Raw genomic sequence first — 15,261 nt, 5'->3', positions numbered from 1 at the left:
GCAGATCCGACACAGATAACTACGATAAAGAAGTACTAATAACCCTGAATCTGACATGTTCTCTATGTCCACCACTGAACGGTCAGCTGTGCAGTACTTTCAACACACCTTTCCACGTGCAACACGTCGTAGCTTTTCTATTCCTCAGCAGTGTAGAGAGCTATACATTCATATCTTGTTTACCTTGTTTACTTATTCACGTTATTCCAAGTGCTGACTGGACTAATAACTGAGAAAATACATTAAAACGTAGCTATTATAAGGTCTGGTACCCTGTGTTCTCTTCGTCCGCCACTAGATGGCGCATATCACAGTATGTTTTGATACATTCACCAAGCATAATATATGTAAAGTTTTTCTATTTTTCACCAAAGTAGGAAGCCCCGCACTTAAGCAGGGCATCAAAAAACTAGTTGATACTCATGATGTTCCTCCCCACGGAAATCTTTAGTAAAAGGCGAAAGATTTATACGATCTGAAGAGAAACAAGAGTGAACTGAAGCTCAGCCCGAGCGGCTCAGCGCCTCACTGACAGCAGCACAGCTCACAGTGACGGCGGACTCACAGTGAACACCACCAACACACAACGGTTCACCTCAAATACCGTAATAACCACCCCACAGTCATTAATTACATTTGGTAAATGATGGAAACAGTTATAAAGGTCATATAACATCAAATTGTTACACGCAGTGCATTATGGGAAAATCTCCTCTTCCTGGTTTGCCCACGTGGTTGTTCCAGCAGTAGCAGCAGCAGTAACATAGATAAGCCCCCACTGCAAAAAGATCAGCAGATCAATAACACATTATGCATTTCAAACTCTGTTTAAACGTATTTTATTCTTTATAAAGAGCTGCTTTAATCACAGTTCGTCCTTTAATTGTACTTTGCCCTTGTTTTATCGCAATGACTTACTGATGTTCTTTCTTAGTTTTATTTTCATCAAAATCATTTAAAAGCTTAAAAAAAACTGTTTTTATCGATGATCTGCAGCGTTAACAATGTTATTCCTAATATGTTTCTTTGACAGCAGTCCACTTCATACACAAAAGGATTTTTAACCAGATATAGCATTTCTAAGGTAATCATATCTGATAATATGTTCATGTCAGTTACCATGAAGAACAACATGCAGTAATAAAGAAATAAATGGATCAGTAAATAGATAGACAAATAAGAATGTCAGTTGGCCAACAGCAACTAACAACTTTGTCTGAAACAGACTCGTAGTGGATGTCTCCACTTGAAATAAAAATAAATTAATTAATTAAAATCCTGATAGTTGTGGTTAGCTTAGCGTTTACTAGAATCAGAATCAGAATCAAGCTTTATTGGTCAGGTTTGCTTACACATACAAGGAATTTGGTTTTGGTGACAGGAGCTCACAGTGCACAGTATCAAACATTTACATGTAAATAAAATAAAGTAAAATAAAACACGCATTCTAACCATCACTCACTCATACACACACACACACACACACACACACACACACACACACACACACAGTCATACCTGTAAACCTTACAATGTTCAAAGTATGGCTCTTATATTAAAGTGCTGAGTGCAGCAGCAGTTAAAGGGTGTATAGTGGCAAAGAAAGGGATCAGTGAGATAACAGTCAAGATAAATGGGGTAATAAGGCAGGTGAGTGGGGTAACAGTCAGATAAGTGGGGTAATAAGGCAGGTAAGTTAAGTAACAGTCAAGATAAGTGGGGTAATAAGGCAGGTAAGTGGGGTAACAGTCAAGATAAGTGGGGTAATAAGGCAGGTAAGTGAGATAACAGTCAGATCAGCGGGGTAATCAGGCAGGTAAGTAAGGTAACAGTCAGATAAGTGGGGTAATAAGGCAGGTAAGTGGGGTAATAAGGCAGGTAAGTGAGGTAAGAGTCAGATCAGTGGGGTAATAAGGCAGGTAAGTTAAGTAACAGTCAGATAAGTGGGGTAATAAGGCAGGTAAGTTAAGTAACAGTCAGATAAGTGGGGTAATAAGGCAGGTAAGTGAGGTAAGAGTCAGATCAGAGGGGTAATCAGGCAGGTAAGTGAGGTAAGAGTCAGATCAGTGGGGTAATCAGGCAGGTAAATGAGGTAACAGTCAGATCAGTGGGGTAATCAGGCAGGTAAGTGAGGTAACAGTCAGATAAGTGGGGTAATAAGGCAGGTAAGTTAAGTAACAGTCAGATCAGTGGGGTAATCAGGCAGGTAAGTGAGGTAAGAGTCAGATCAGTGGGGTAATCAGGCAGGTAAGTGAGGTAACAGTCAGATCAGTGGGGTAATCAGGCAGGTAAGTGAGGTAAGAGTCAGATCAGTGGGGTAATAAGGCAGGTAAGTGAGGTAACAGTCAATATAAGTGGGGTAATAAGGCAGGTAAGTGAGGTAACAGTCAGATAAGTGGGGTAATAAGGCAGGTAAGTGAGGTAACAGTCAATATAAGTGGGGTAATAAGGCAGGTAAGTGAGGTAACAGTCAGATAAGTGGGGTAATAAGGCAGGTAAGTTAAGTAACAGTCAGATCAGTGGGGTAATCAGGCAGGTAAGTGAGGTAAGAGTCAGATCAGTGGGGTAATCAGGCAGGTAAGTGAGGTAACAGTCAGATCAGTGGGGTAATCAGGCAGGTAAGTGAGGTAAGAGTCAGATCAGTGGGGTAATAAGGCAGGTAAGTGAGGTAACAGTCAATATAAGTGGGGTAATAAGGCAGGTAAGTGAGGTAACAGTCAGATCAGTGGGGTAATAAGGCAGGTAAGTGAGGTAACAGTCAATATAAGTGGGGTAATAAGGCAGGTAAGTGAGGTAACAGTCAGATAAGTGGGGTAATAAGGCAGGTAAGTGAGGTAACAGTCAGATAAGTGGGGTAATAAGGCAGGTAAGTGAGGTAACAGTCAATATAAGTGGGGTAATAAGGCAGGTAAGTGGGGTAACAGTCAGATAAGTGGGGTAATAAGGCAGGTAAGTGAGGCAACAGTCAATATAAGTGGGGTAATAAGGCAGGTAAGTGAGGTAACAGTCAGATCAGTGGGGTAATCAGGCAGGTAAGTGAGGTAACAGTCAGATCAGTGGGGTAATAAGGCAGGTAAGTGGGGTAACAGTCAGATTAGTGGGGTAATAAGGCAGGTAAGTGAGGTAAGAGTCAGATCAGATAGAATAAACACTGTTCTGAGACGGTAGTTTCAGAGGATGAGTTGAGCGTGATACTATATACCAGTATATTTAGAAGTGCAGTTTAAAGGCTGGAATATTTTTATGTGTAGTATTTTAACTGTTCAAGAGAGCGATGGCTTGTAAGAAGAAGCTCCTCTGTAGCCTGGATGTCCTGATCCTCATCTGGCTAAAGCGCCGGCCTGAGGGAAGGAGCTGAAACAGGTGGCGTCCGGGGCGTCCGGGGTACTAGATATCAAATGGTCTGCACCTCTGTGGGCAGAGTGACTGAGACTGAGACCTGCAAACCTTTAACAGCTTATGTTGGCATATTGACAGACACAGAGTCAGCAAAACTGCTGACATGTCAGAAATCCATCCGGTCGTCTGATTACTCGATCAGAGCTGACATTCTGCCTGATCATGACATTCAGTCGACTATGGCCACATCAGGCTTAAAAATGGTTCAAAATTGTATGGTGTACACCTGACTGAATGACTGGCATCAGACTAACTACCTGTACGGTCCTTTGTGTAGCCATGCTGTGCTGCAAACGTCCACTGTATCACCTGGGCTGGGTTGCTCTGGTTTTGCGCAAGTTTGTACTTAAGTTTGTGTGTAAAGTCTTCTCTAAGGCCTTTGTTAGCCATAGTTGTTTCAAACTACTAAATGTACAAAGTTTGGTTTCACCATAAATGGTGGGCAATAATAAATAATTGTCTTATACCCCTCTTTGAAAGGATGTGATGCCCTAAATGTAACTAAAGCCCAGCAGTGAGGAGCTGAACTTTACCCTCCTCTGCTATCACTGAAGACGGGCCGGGTCGCCTACAGAGCAGCGCTAGTAGCTGTTAATGAAGCAATTTTTTTTTATTTTTTTTTTATAAATTTGAGGGTTGTCCCATTTCATAGGGCAAGATTTCAATAAGTACCCCTTGAACTCAGTTCGAACGGGGCAAGATGACACCTAAAAACAAGTGGCAGGGGTAAAAATAAGAAATAGGACTGGGCCCAAGTTAATTAAATTAAAACAAGTGTGAATCCTTGTTTCCCCAAATTGTAATGTTTAAGCAGAGTATAAGACAAAACTCCACTTATAATCGCATTTCCCACTCAGAGTCCAGTTCACTTGTTTTTCCTTCCTTCCTTTCTTTGATTATGCTTTGTAAATTCGTTTAGTAAATAATTTTAATCCAGCTCAGCGTCAGCAACAGCAGTTTCAAAAAAAGAATTTTATATCAGGCCTAGTCATTATTATTTTCTCTTTCAGTTGTTTGTAATATTTGTCTTAACTCAGTTCCAAGGGGTTAGGGTGACACTCGAAAACAAGGGGTAGGGGTAAAAAGAGGAAATGGGATTGGGCCTAAGAGTTTCAGTTAATGCTTATTTGTGAAACTGGTGACAGAGATTAAACATTATTATGGCTCGTACAAGATGCGGATAGCAGTCATTCCGAATGTGCGCTGCTAATAAAGAATTCAAGTTGTAAGTTTATAAATATGTGAGGTAAAATATGGTGTGTCTCCCCGTCGGGGAATCGAACCCCGGTCTTCCGCGTGACAGGCGGAGATACTGTCCACTATACTAACGAGGAGGAGGTGCTCAGATATGCGACAGTGCGGGTGTTAAACTATACATCCAGGTGCTGTTCACAGTCTTCACTTACACACATTATTTACAGTACAAAATGGGCAGATCCGACACGATAACTACGATAAAGGGGTACTAATAACCCTGAATCTGACATGTTCTCTATGTCTACCACTGAACGGTGCGCAGTGCAGTACCTTCAACACACCTTTCCACGTGCAACTCGTCGTAGCTTTTCTATTCCTCAGCAGTGTAGAGAGCTATACATTCATATCTTACTGACACTGTTTACTTATTCACGTTATTCCAAGTGCTGACTGGACTAATAACTGAGAAAATACGTTAAAAAAATAATTATAACAACAAATCCTAAGTCTGATAGCGTGTGTTCTCTTTATCTGCCACTAGATGGCGTTTATTGTAGTTAGTGTCCTTAATACTTTTCCCAAATGTAAAACCAGAGATCTTGTAGAGTGGAGAATTTCCACTCTCTGCGATGTCGTCCGGTTTTCTCAGACGCTAGAGGGCGCTCCCGAGCGAGTCCAAAATGAATGGGTTGATATGGAGCATTTGAGCAAAATCATGGTTTATAAATGCTGAAGCATTTTTAATGTAAAAGAATGCGATCATTTCCTGAACATAGAGCAGCATAAAACATTTTAACACTGCTGTTATATTTTTAAGAGCTTTTAAACTCGAGTTATAGGAGTTTAAAACGGCGCCTCATGTATGTCCATGACGTCAGTGAGCGGGAACAGCCAATGAGTTGCTCCGCTCGCCAATCAATCATCATGCTCTAGCAGTAAAGCCCGCCTCCTGCTGCCCTAAACCGGTTTGCTGTAGAAAAAAGGAAATTTACAGGTAAGATTTCTTTGTTTTTTTAGTGAAATACATCCTCCTACTTTCTAAAATTAAAGGAACGTTCTGGGCGAGTAATTAGAAACTATTTTAACTTTACGTTTTTAGGGGTTGAGCCATTCACTCCAATTCATCGAGGACTCTCTCGCGGGCGCCCTCTGCTGTTCAGAAGTCCTATTTTCACCCCAACATAGAATATAAGAAGTGCTAAACCTCTTCATAATGATGTTCTTAACATACACCAAAGTTTTTCTATTTTTCACCAAAGTAGGAAGCCCCGCACTTAAGCAGGGCATCAAAAAATTAGTTGATACTCATGATGTTCCTCCCCACGGAAATCTTTAGTAAAAGGCGAAAGATTTATACGATCTGAAGAGAAACAAGAGTGAACTGAAGCTCAGCGCCAGCGGCTCAGCGCCTCACTGACAGCAGCACAGCTCACAGTGACGGCGGACTCACAGTGAACACCACCAACACACAACGGTTCACCTCAAATACCGTAATAACCACCCCACAGTCATTAATTACATTTGGTAAATGATGGAAACATTTATAAAGGTCATATAACATCAAATTGTTACACGCATTGCATTATGGGAAAATCTCCTCTTCCTGGTTTGCCCACGTGGTTGTTCCAGCAGCAGCAGCAGTAACATAGATAAGCCCCCTCTGCAAAAAGATCAGCAGTTCAATAACACATTATGCATTTCAAACACAGAGCATAGTTTGTCCTTTAATCGTACTACAGCAGAGTGATTAAGCGCGCTGGGAAAACTGCAGCTGTAATTATCCCTTAGTTAAATGCTTATTAACAGTCTGCATGCTGGTCTGGTCAGTTCAGTGTGTTACATGACTCACCAAGACAAAGCCTTTATATGTGTAACACACCAGGCGAAATAAAGTGATTCTGATTTTCTAAATGGCCGTTTGTTATAAACATTGGGCTTGCACACAAGGCTGGGCTGAGACCCTTAAAAGGGGCTCAAAATTGTGGATCAAAATGATAAAACACTAATTATTGCATGACTTTCCAACTCTAGCAACAAGCAGTACTCAAAAAGACCAGAAGAAGGAATCTTACATCACACCATATTACATGATTATCTGGCCTTTTATGAAAATAGTGTTATTATAATTATTTCAAGAGTCAGTTCGGTTAACCTTGTAACATAAACAACATTACTGTCAAATACAAATATCACAATATCTTGACAGTTAACAGTGACTGAAGCTTTTTACACTGAATTACTTTCACAGGAACAATGTAATTCTGCTTAACCTCTTAGGCACCAGGGTATATTTTGGTTTGTCTATCTGAATTTACTTCACCAAATCGTAGGGCAAATTAATCAGTAACTGCATGAAATAAATGTACATTTTTATTTTTTTTATTTATTTATTTTTTGTAAAAGCTCCCCTCAAATTAACAGAACATGTTTTATGATCACACATATTACTATATGCTTACAATTTACTGCTGAAAGCCAAAAATCTTAGACGCTCTTTGTATTATTTTATAAAAATAATTTTTACAGAGCAGATCACTGAAGAGATGCCATCTGTTTATAGTTTATAGCCCAGATTTATGGAAAAATGGGTCGACTTTCAGTAGACAAAAAATTGTGAGTTCAGCTTCTTTTATTATAAGGGTTTAAAATGACATCACCCATCTATTTGACTGGAAAGAAGACAGTTACAGCTCTTATATGACACCCACCTTTAGAATGTAGCTTATGAAATATGAAAGTTATGAAGAATATGACGAAGTGCGTTTTGGATCCACCGGTGGTCTCATAGCAGCCAGCAGATGATAAAATCTGATAAAACAAGCTACACAGCAAACACATGGGTTAGGTGAGTTAAGTCTGCTACCACAAGCTAAGCTATAACAGAATGTATTTCCACAACGGACAAAGATAAAAATCCCATAAATTTCTCTGCCTGCAGTGTAAAAATGAGAGATAAAAAGGTCTGCAGGTCTACTCAGCTTGAGCTTGATTAGCTAATTTACTGTATGTTCTTAATGAAATAACTGCACAGTCAGCGTTGTAAAAGCCATTAATAATCATTTTAGGTGAACAAAGATTTGGATGGTTCAGGAAAGCCTGACTACATTCAGATCTGGCAATCTGGCTGAACTGAAGACTTGATTGAGCGAATGGCAGATAGAAATGGTTGATAAGCAGAGATTTGAGGGCCAGGAAATGAGACGGGGCTTAAGAGCGGTCTGTCATTACAGTGGCAGTTAAATATGAACAAATCATTATGATGTGTTTGTTAAAATTCAGTTCACATCATTTTAGCACCTTGCTTGCGTTAAATTAGCAGTTATTAAGAGTGCAAAGAGGCACACGCTCCACCCCCTGCAAGACAAACCAGAAGTGGATGGAAGCACTGATTTAACCTTAAATACAGCTAAAATGCTGTGTGTGTGTGTTGTAGCCCTGTTTACTGCTGCTGCCTCACATCTAGCAGTCTCTCTGTCTTTGTACAACATGTCAGTGATTTCTGTTTTCAAAAGAAAGAAGACCTTTTATATGTAGTATGAATTTGGTAGACGTTATTTAGATGTAGCTAGCTACGCTAGAAGCCAGCTAACTGTAGCTGTATTCCCAAACAAGGAAGTTAGCTAGCTTTCATTAGTTGCCAACACCAGCTGGCTAATGTGGAGCAGGTTCTGTGACACAAGTACAGCATGCCAGCGACTTCTCTAAGGTTATAAAAGCAAACCAAACCTTTTATATGCACAGTCTATTCGATAGAGTAAGGGTCCAGTCTGCGCTGCTGGCTGCCAGCAGAGGGCGACAGCGGCAAGGTGCCCAGCCTGCACCATCGGCCGCCAGCAGAGGGCGACAGCGGCAAGGTGCCCAGCCTGCACCGCCGACCGCCAGCAGAGGGCAACGGCAGCGAAGTGCCATGACTTTAGGGAACTCCAATTCCCAGAAGCCCTCAGGCTGATTACCTGACACACCTGTGGACTCCTCTACTTAAGGCTGTGGCAAACAGCGGCCCTTTGTCATGCCTTTGTAGAGTGGTGACCGGTACGGTACGCAGCCCAGCCCAGCCCAGTCCAGGTGGGTATTTAAACAAAAAGGGGAAAAAAAAGAAAAGAGGGCTGGAAAAAACAAAAGAAAGTAATTACCCCAAAATTACTCCAAAAAAAAACGACACAAGAAGGCATGAGCTACAAACGGCTCCAAGCCATACAAAAGGTGTTTTTCTCTAAGGGCAAACAAGTGAAGCATAGATTCTGCCTTCCCGTCTTAATTACAGTAGAAGAGCCTTTGTTTCAGTAGATCTGAGGTTCGAGCCTGGCTCCGGGTCAACTCATCCCCAGTGTCCCACTACCTCAATCAATTTGTTTAACACCCTTTTTCACGGGTTTTCATCTTTGCACTTGGGTCCGCCTCTCTGCCGTCCCGTAACAGAGACTTTGTTTACGCTCTCTTCTAGCTTATGGTAGGGTAGCAGCCCACAGGCGCTAATTAGCTAGCCTACCATTAGCAGATTAAGGAACACCAGCTTCATATGAGTAGTAGACTTTAAGGCTAGCTGGCTAGCTGCGTCAGCAATCTGCCACACAGCATAATTCCTTTAGCTTCATGACAATGTTTGAAGAAGTACATCGGATAACATCCACCTTTCACTGCTCAATCAAAAACACGACTCCTAGATAACTTGTATCTTAGCATCGTGGTTATGCGGTGACAGTTTGATTTCCATTGTCTAGCTGTTCATACGAAGCTGATCATGTAAGAATTATTTCGTTAACGGTTTATTGCCTGCATTAGCTTTTTAAAGATGAGTACAAAATTCACTGGTGATGCAGAAAGCTGCTTTATGCTACCCGGGTACAGTAATAATCCAGAAGTTGTTAGGTGGTCCCCCAGGGGCCACGGGGCCCTAAGCAGCCACTTGCTTAATAGGCAGATCCAGCACTGGGCTGTACACTGGAATATTTCAACTATCACTCGCTGAAGAACCACAAGTCCAAATGGGTGGAGCCGGACCTGATCCAACTCCGCCCACATCTTTTCATTGGTCTAAAATCATCGCATTTCTATTGGTCTTTAAACTAGTATGTGTCGCTTACGTTTTCTGCCTACGACTTATTTCATTGGTCTCGCATTTTTATCTGTTGTTTTTATTTTCACGTTGTTGCTCCATCCTGAATGCCACAACACAGCCTTTATAATCGCTCCTGATTCACGACGTTCACACTCATTGGTCAAAACTCGAAAAGGTTTTTCACGTTCCGGTACAAAGTCTGTTCTGTAGCCCTACATCTCAAGGGTACTTATGATAGACAAGTTCTCGTTGAAAATGCTGAATGTTTTTAAACACTAGAATAGACATCTGACCCACTCGTACTTGATTACGTTTTACTTGAATCTGATGGCAAGTATAGCGGGGCGGGGTGGAGTCGGATCTAGTTCAGACCAATTAAAACACGACATGGGAGGAGTTGGATCAGATCCTACCGTACCCCCTGGACTTTTGGTTCTGCAGCGATGACAATCTCGATTATTTGCCCAGAGCAATACGTCATCCAGGTATCTTTCTCATACTGAAGCAATTCATGTTGATCACATACTACATGTTATTTACTACCTTTGGGCTCAGTCAGTATGAGAGCGGTGTGTAGAAGGTTTTGCAGAACAGAGTCGACATGCTGTAGTCAGCATCATAACCGTATTAGGATCTCCAGGTCTAAGCAGGTGATCTCTACAACAGAAATTAATGCCGTTTTGGCAAACTGCTGCGGTCGTGCCTTATGATAGACAGACATTTTTCTCTATGAACATATTTTTCCTCTGAAATTTCTGGATCTTCTAGATTACAAGGTTGTTAAGGAGCAGAAATTTGACTAAGCCAATACTGCCGTGCAATGAATTGACATCATAAGACTTACAGCCTCACCTAAATACACATTGGCAGCTTGACTAGCTGGTGTTGATTTATAATAGTGTTAAAGTTTAATAGTAGAATTACTTTTATGCAACATCATTTAAGCGCACATGATTGTTGCTTGTAGCATGTACAGCCGTATACAAACATGCCCCTAGTCAAATGCCATTAGTTGATTTGAAGCGAAAATAAGTGAAAGCATCCTCTACAGAGAACACACTTCTGCATACTAATGCACCATTACTGTTTTGTTTGCTGAACTTAACGTATTAAAGAATAAAATTAAAATAAAAAATGTGGTATTTTATATTTTCTGTTTTGTTTTTCCAAATATGTTAAACTTGGCTATACATTCTCATCTCTCATAATTTGTCAGCTTTAGATGATCTTAAGAGCAGGTGGGAAGAGGACTTGGACGGGCAAATTCCAGATGAGACTTGGCAGAAAATGATTCGAAGAATGTGCTCGTCTTCAATTTGTCAAAGGCATTTTGCTATACAATTCAAGGTAGTACATCGACTTCATTGGTGTAAAGTTAGACTGTCCAAAATTAGACCTGATTTGGACTCTACTTGCGATAGGTGACCCTGCAAGTTTACTACATATGTTTTGGACATGCCCAAGATTACATCACTTTTGGAAATCTATTTTTTATACTCTCTCTCTAAAATTCTGGAAGAACCAATAAGCTACTTTCCTTATATTGCATTATTCGGTGTTGCACCACCAGATACCCAAATAAATAATTATAAATGCAGCATATTGGCCTTTTGTGCTCTGCTGGCCAGGCGATTAATACTGCTTAGGTGGAAAGACCTTCTTCTCCCTAATTATTCTCAGTGGATCAAAGAGGTTAGAGAAGATGAGATGCTCTCTTCAAGGATCTGTACAGAGATTTTATAGGATTTGGCAGCCCTTCTTGACATATGTGGGTAAAATGGAAGCCGAAAATGTATCTCTATAATATGTATTTAGTTTTAAGTTACAATATTTCAGGTCTGTCTGTCTGCCCTGCGATGGACTGGCGACCTGTCCAGGGTGTATCCTGCCTTCCGCCCAATGACAGCTGGGATAGGCTCCAGCACCCCACCGCGACCCAGAAGGATAAGCGGTTTAGATGATGTGTGTGTGTGTATGTATGTATGTATGTATGTATGTATTTCAGTTCTTTATAAAAGCTGTAGAGAATCTATGCAGTTTCTATTATTGAGGTATGGAGGGTGGGTGGGCTGGGTGGGTTTGGGGGTATGGGACCGTTTGTATTTTGTATTTTGTGAAATCTTTAATAAAAAGACCTTTATTTAAAAAAAAAAACAAAAAAAAAACTTGGCTATACAAACTGTACACTTGATGAGACACAATGTCAGAGGTCTGACAATGTCAGACTGCATCTACAGTGAGACATGAGGAAATAAGGCTTTGTAGGTTCTGGAATAAAGCAATTATCTAAAACTATAACGCAGCATGATTTAATTTTGTCCTGAATGTTCATTTAGAGGGCTGGACAATTGATCAAGACTATTGGACAGCATGACTTTTTAACCCAAAGGAGGAAATTAAATGTTACTATAAATGTTAATCTCTTCAAAATATCAAGAACAGTTTCTTCTCCAGTTTAGAGCTTCATTTGAAACAATGAATTTAATTCCACAAGGAAACAGAATCGTAACAAAACCTTTTATTTGAATTGGTCGATCTCTTGTGTTACATAATAGTAAATGTAGTGGTTACATGTGTTTAGTTTAAATCTGCCACCGTATAACAACGTTCAGTCTTCAGCTTCATATTTCTGACGTTTATCTTCCACTCTTGAGTTTGCAGCTTGTTCGGCAGCTGCTGAAGTCCAGCAAAGTTCATAGCAGCTGCCATTTATCCACAGTTTTTCCTTGAAGGTCAACAAAGGTCAAACAACCCTATGCACCCTGTCGTCCAGAGGGAGGCGAGCACAATCCCCAAATGTAACATCTAGCACCAGAGTGGTCTGATATGACTAGCTCACTAGATAAGCTAGACCAAGTTCACTAGATACATTCCGTGTACCACAGATCAGCATCTGAAATATGAACACTGAAACAAATGTATTTTTTTGGTGGTGGTTATGCTTTTGTTTTTCTCACATGAGCTTATTGTCCCAGTCAGGAGGTGCTGCAGGTTTGGCAGGGCACGGCTGCTGCTCCCAACTGGGGCTTGGAGGAAGTGTCAAGTATGTTTGTTCTTTATTTCTTGAAGGTGATGGACTAATTCAAGTAGAGTATTAAATGCATATCATCAGTCATGAATGCTATCATTACCAGTAGGGATGCTTGTGAATGCCCATGAAATCACATGAAACACAGTCGTTGTAAATTATAAATATATGAAGCTGCAATAGCAATACTTAGAATAAATGCAGAAGAAAACAAAAACAACCAAGACTTTGTTGGTTAGGACTTAGTTAGTAAAATAGCATTCGACAAAAGACCCTGACACATTTTGGCAAAGCACTGAAGCAACTAATGCACGAATTACACCAATCAGGCATAACATTATGACCACCTCCTTGTTTCTATGCTCATTGTCCATTTTATCAGCTCCACTTACTATATAGGTGCACTTTGTAGTTCTACAGTTACAGACTGTAGTCCATCTGTTTCTCTGATACTTTGTTAGCTCCCTTTTACCCTGTTCTTCAGTGGTCAGGACCCCTATGGACCCTCACAGAACAGGTACTATTTGGGTGGTGGATCATTCTCAGCACTGCAGTAACACTGACATGGTGGTGGTGTGTTAGTGTGTGTTGCGCTGGTACGAGTGGATCAGACACAGCAGTGCTGCTGGAGGTTTTAAACACTCACTGTCCACTCTATTAGACACTCCTACCTTGTCAGTCCACCTTGTAGATGTAAAGTCAGAGACGATAGCTCATCTGCTGCTGCACAGTTTGTGTTGGTCATCCTCTAATCCTTCATCAGTGGTCACAGGACGCTGCCCACAGGACGCTGTTGGCTGGATATTTTTGGTTGGTGGACTATTCTCAGTCCAGCAGTGACACTGAGGTGTTTAAAAACTCCAGCAGCACTGATGTGTCTGATCCACTCAGACCAGCACAACACACACTAACACACCACCACGTCAGTGTTACTGCAGTGCTGAGAATGATCCACCACCCAAATAGTAAGGGTCCATGGGGGTCCTGACCACTACAAAGTATGCAGAGAAACAGATGGACTACAGTCTGTAACTGTAGAACTACAAAGTGCACCTATATAGTAAGTGGAGCTGATAAAATGGACAATGAGCGTAGAAACAAGGAGGTGGTCATAATGTTATGCCTGATTGGTGTACATTGAATCGCATTAGTGTTAGACACTGTCCAGAGAAGTGTGCAAGACATTTCTTTATGTTAGAAGGGTTACAGCACTACTGAATGTCCATGGTGAGCACACATGAGTTGGTGAACGCTACATTAATGCTAGGGTAAAGCAGCGGCGTTTAATGTGCTCAGAGACCCCTGACCGATCTGTCCAGAGATTTTCACTGTGTGGGCATGGGACATTGGAGGACGTAGCAAGTTTCAGGGAGAGTGCACGTATGTTTGTCCTTGTGACATTCCACGTGAACGTTTGCGTGTAGCAGTGAAAAAGGTCTATAGGAGGTCCGGCAGGTGGCTGTATACGGAGTCAAGGAGGGTCTGGCTGGCCTCTTGGCTCTTGACCCCTGCGATCTCAAACAGGCGGTCCAGCTTATCCTCGGCCATCGGGATCTCCTCGATGACATGCAGCTCCTCTGGGTTGAGGATATGCAGCATGTCGTCGAAGATGGGCTGCAGGTCGCACGGGTCCAGACGTACCTGCCGCAGCACTGTGTCCTTCTTCTCTGTTGGTAAATATAGGATAATGCAAAGTGATGCTGTGTGAGTTAAGGCATTTACATTTGTCTGCTTTTCAGAAAAGGTGTAGAGAATTTCATTCTGTGCAAATTTTCTAAATATCTGCAAATCATTAAGATGTATATGAAGACATTCAGTGGTTTGATGTGAAATGCTCCATTCTAGAGAAATTTAATCAGCATTGTTCACAGTGGTGGTGATAGGAACCAGACATCTGAAGAGTTAAACGCCTCTAAAAGCTACCTCACGAAAAGCTATTGCACAAAATGGTTCTGGATATGCTGCCACTTGCTTGAGACTTGAACTCATTTCCTACATTTTTCTCACGTTGTATTTCTTTCCCAGAGGTCCACTTATAACTTAGCATATGTTTATATGGTTTTATGTAGCTAAAAAAAAGTCAATATTCTATTTTACATGACTATTTTTTGCCTCTCTTAGAATTAAACAGGCTGTTTTTGTTACTGTGCCTTTAAGACTGATATCACTGCTGTCGGAACAAAACCTCGTATCTCCAAAATGGTAACTTTACAGGAGAAGGAAAAAACATGCTTCACTTTTAATGTAAGTCAATGGAACCAGATGTCTTTTCAAGTAATTTTGGGTCATTTTCTTTTGGTCCATTCATCATAAAAATGATGCACCCTGTAAAGGACAACAGGGAATTTCAAACTATGCCAAAAACTGAAAAATGACAAAAATGGAGATATAAGGTTTGTTCTGACAGCAGCGATATGCAAATGACCTCTGTTCTGATTGGCTGCTCTGTATCATGCCACTTTCAAAAAGCATTTGGGGCTGAAACATTCTGGCACAGCTAAAATGCTGTAGGCTAGATATGTAGATATAAGAAGTAAATGACTGAATTATGCAGAATTTTTGGAAAAATTAGCAGAAT

At 41.0% G+C, this 15,261-nt stretch overlaps 1 protein-coding gene and 3 non-coding genes across 4 annotated transcripts in view; all 4 read right to left on the bottom strand.

Moving 5' to 3' along the window:
- Positions 1–379: 379 nt before the first annotated feature.
- LOC118816347 lies at positions 380–495 on the bottom strand. The gene has a single exon (XR_005007863.1). It is a non-coding gene; the product is annotated as a U5 spliceosomal RNA (small nuclear RNA).
- A 4,166-nt stretch (positions 496–4,661) lies between these two features.
- Positions 4,662–4,733, bottom strand: trnad-guc. The gene has a single exon. It is a non-coding gene; the product is annotated as a tRNA-Asp (tRNA).
- A 1,127-nt stretch (positions 4,734–5,860) lies between these two features.
- On the bottom strand, positions 5,861–5,976 carry LOC118816344. Its single transcript, XR_005007860.1, has one exon. It is a non-coding gene; the product is annotated as a U5 spliceosomal RNA (small nuclear RNA).
- A 7,781-nt stretch (positions 5,977–13,757) lies between these two features.
- Positions 13,758–15,261, bottom strand: part of tnfrsf21 (tumor necrosis factor receptor superfamily, member 21) — a 55,214-nt gene continuing 53,710 nt past the window's right edge. Inside the window, exon 6 of the mRNA XM_036581306.1 lies at positions 13,758–14,350. Coding sequence (XP_036437199.1) covers positions 14,121–14,350 — 230 coding nt within the window. The 3' untranslated portion in view covers positions 13,758–14,120. The remainder of the gene's footprint in view (positions 14,351–15,261) is intronic.

The sequence above is a fragment of the Colossoma macropomum genome, unplaced genomic scaffold (genome assembly GCF_904425465.1).
Source record: "Colossoma macropomum unplaced genomic scaffold, Colossoma_macropomum, whole genome shotgun sequence".
Lineage (NCBI taxonomy): Eukaryota > Metazoa > Chordata > Actinopteri > Characiformes > Serrasalmidae > Colossoma > Colossoma macropomum.
This window is presented reverse-complemented; position numbering and strand designations above follow the sequence as displayed.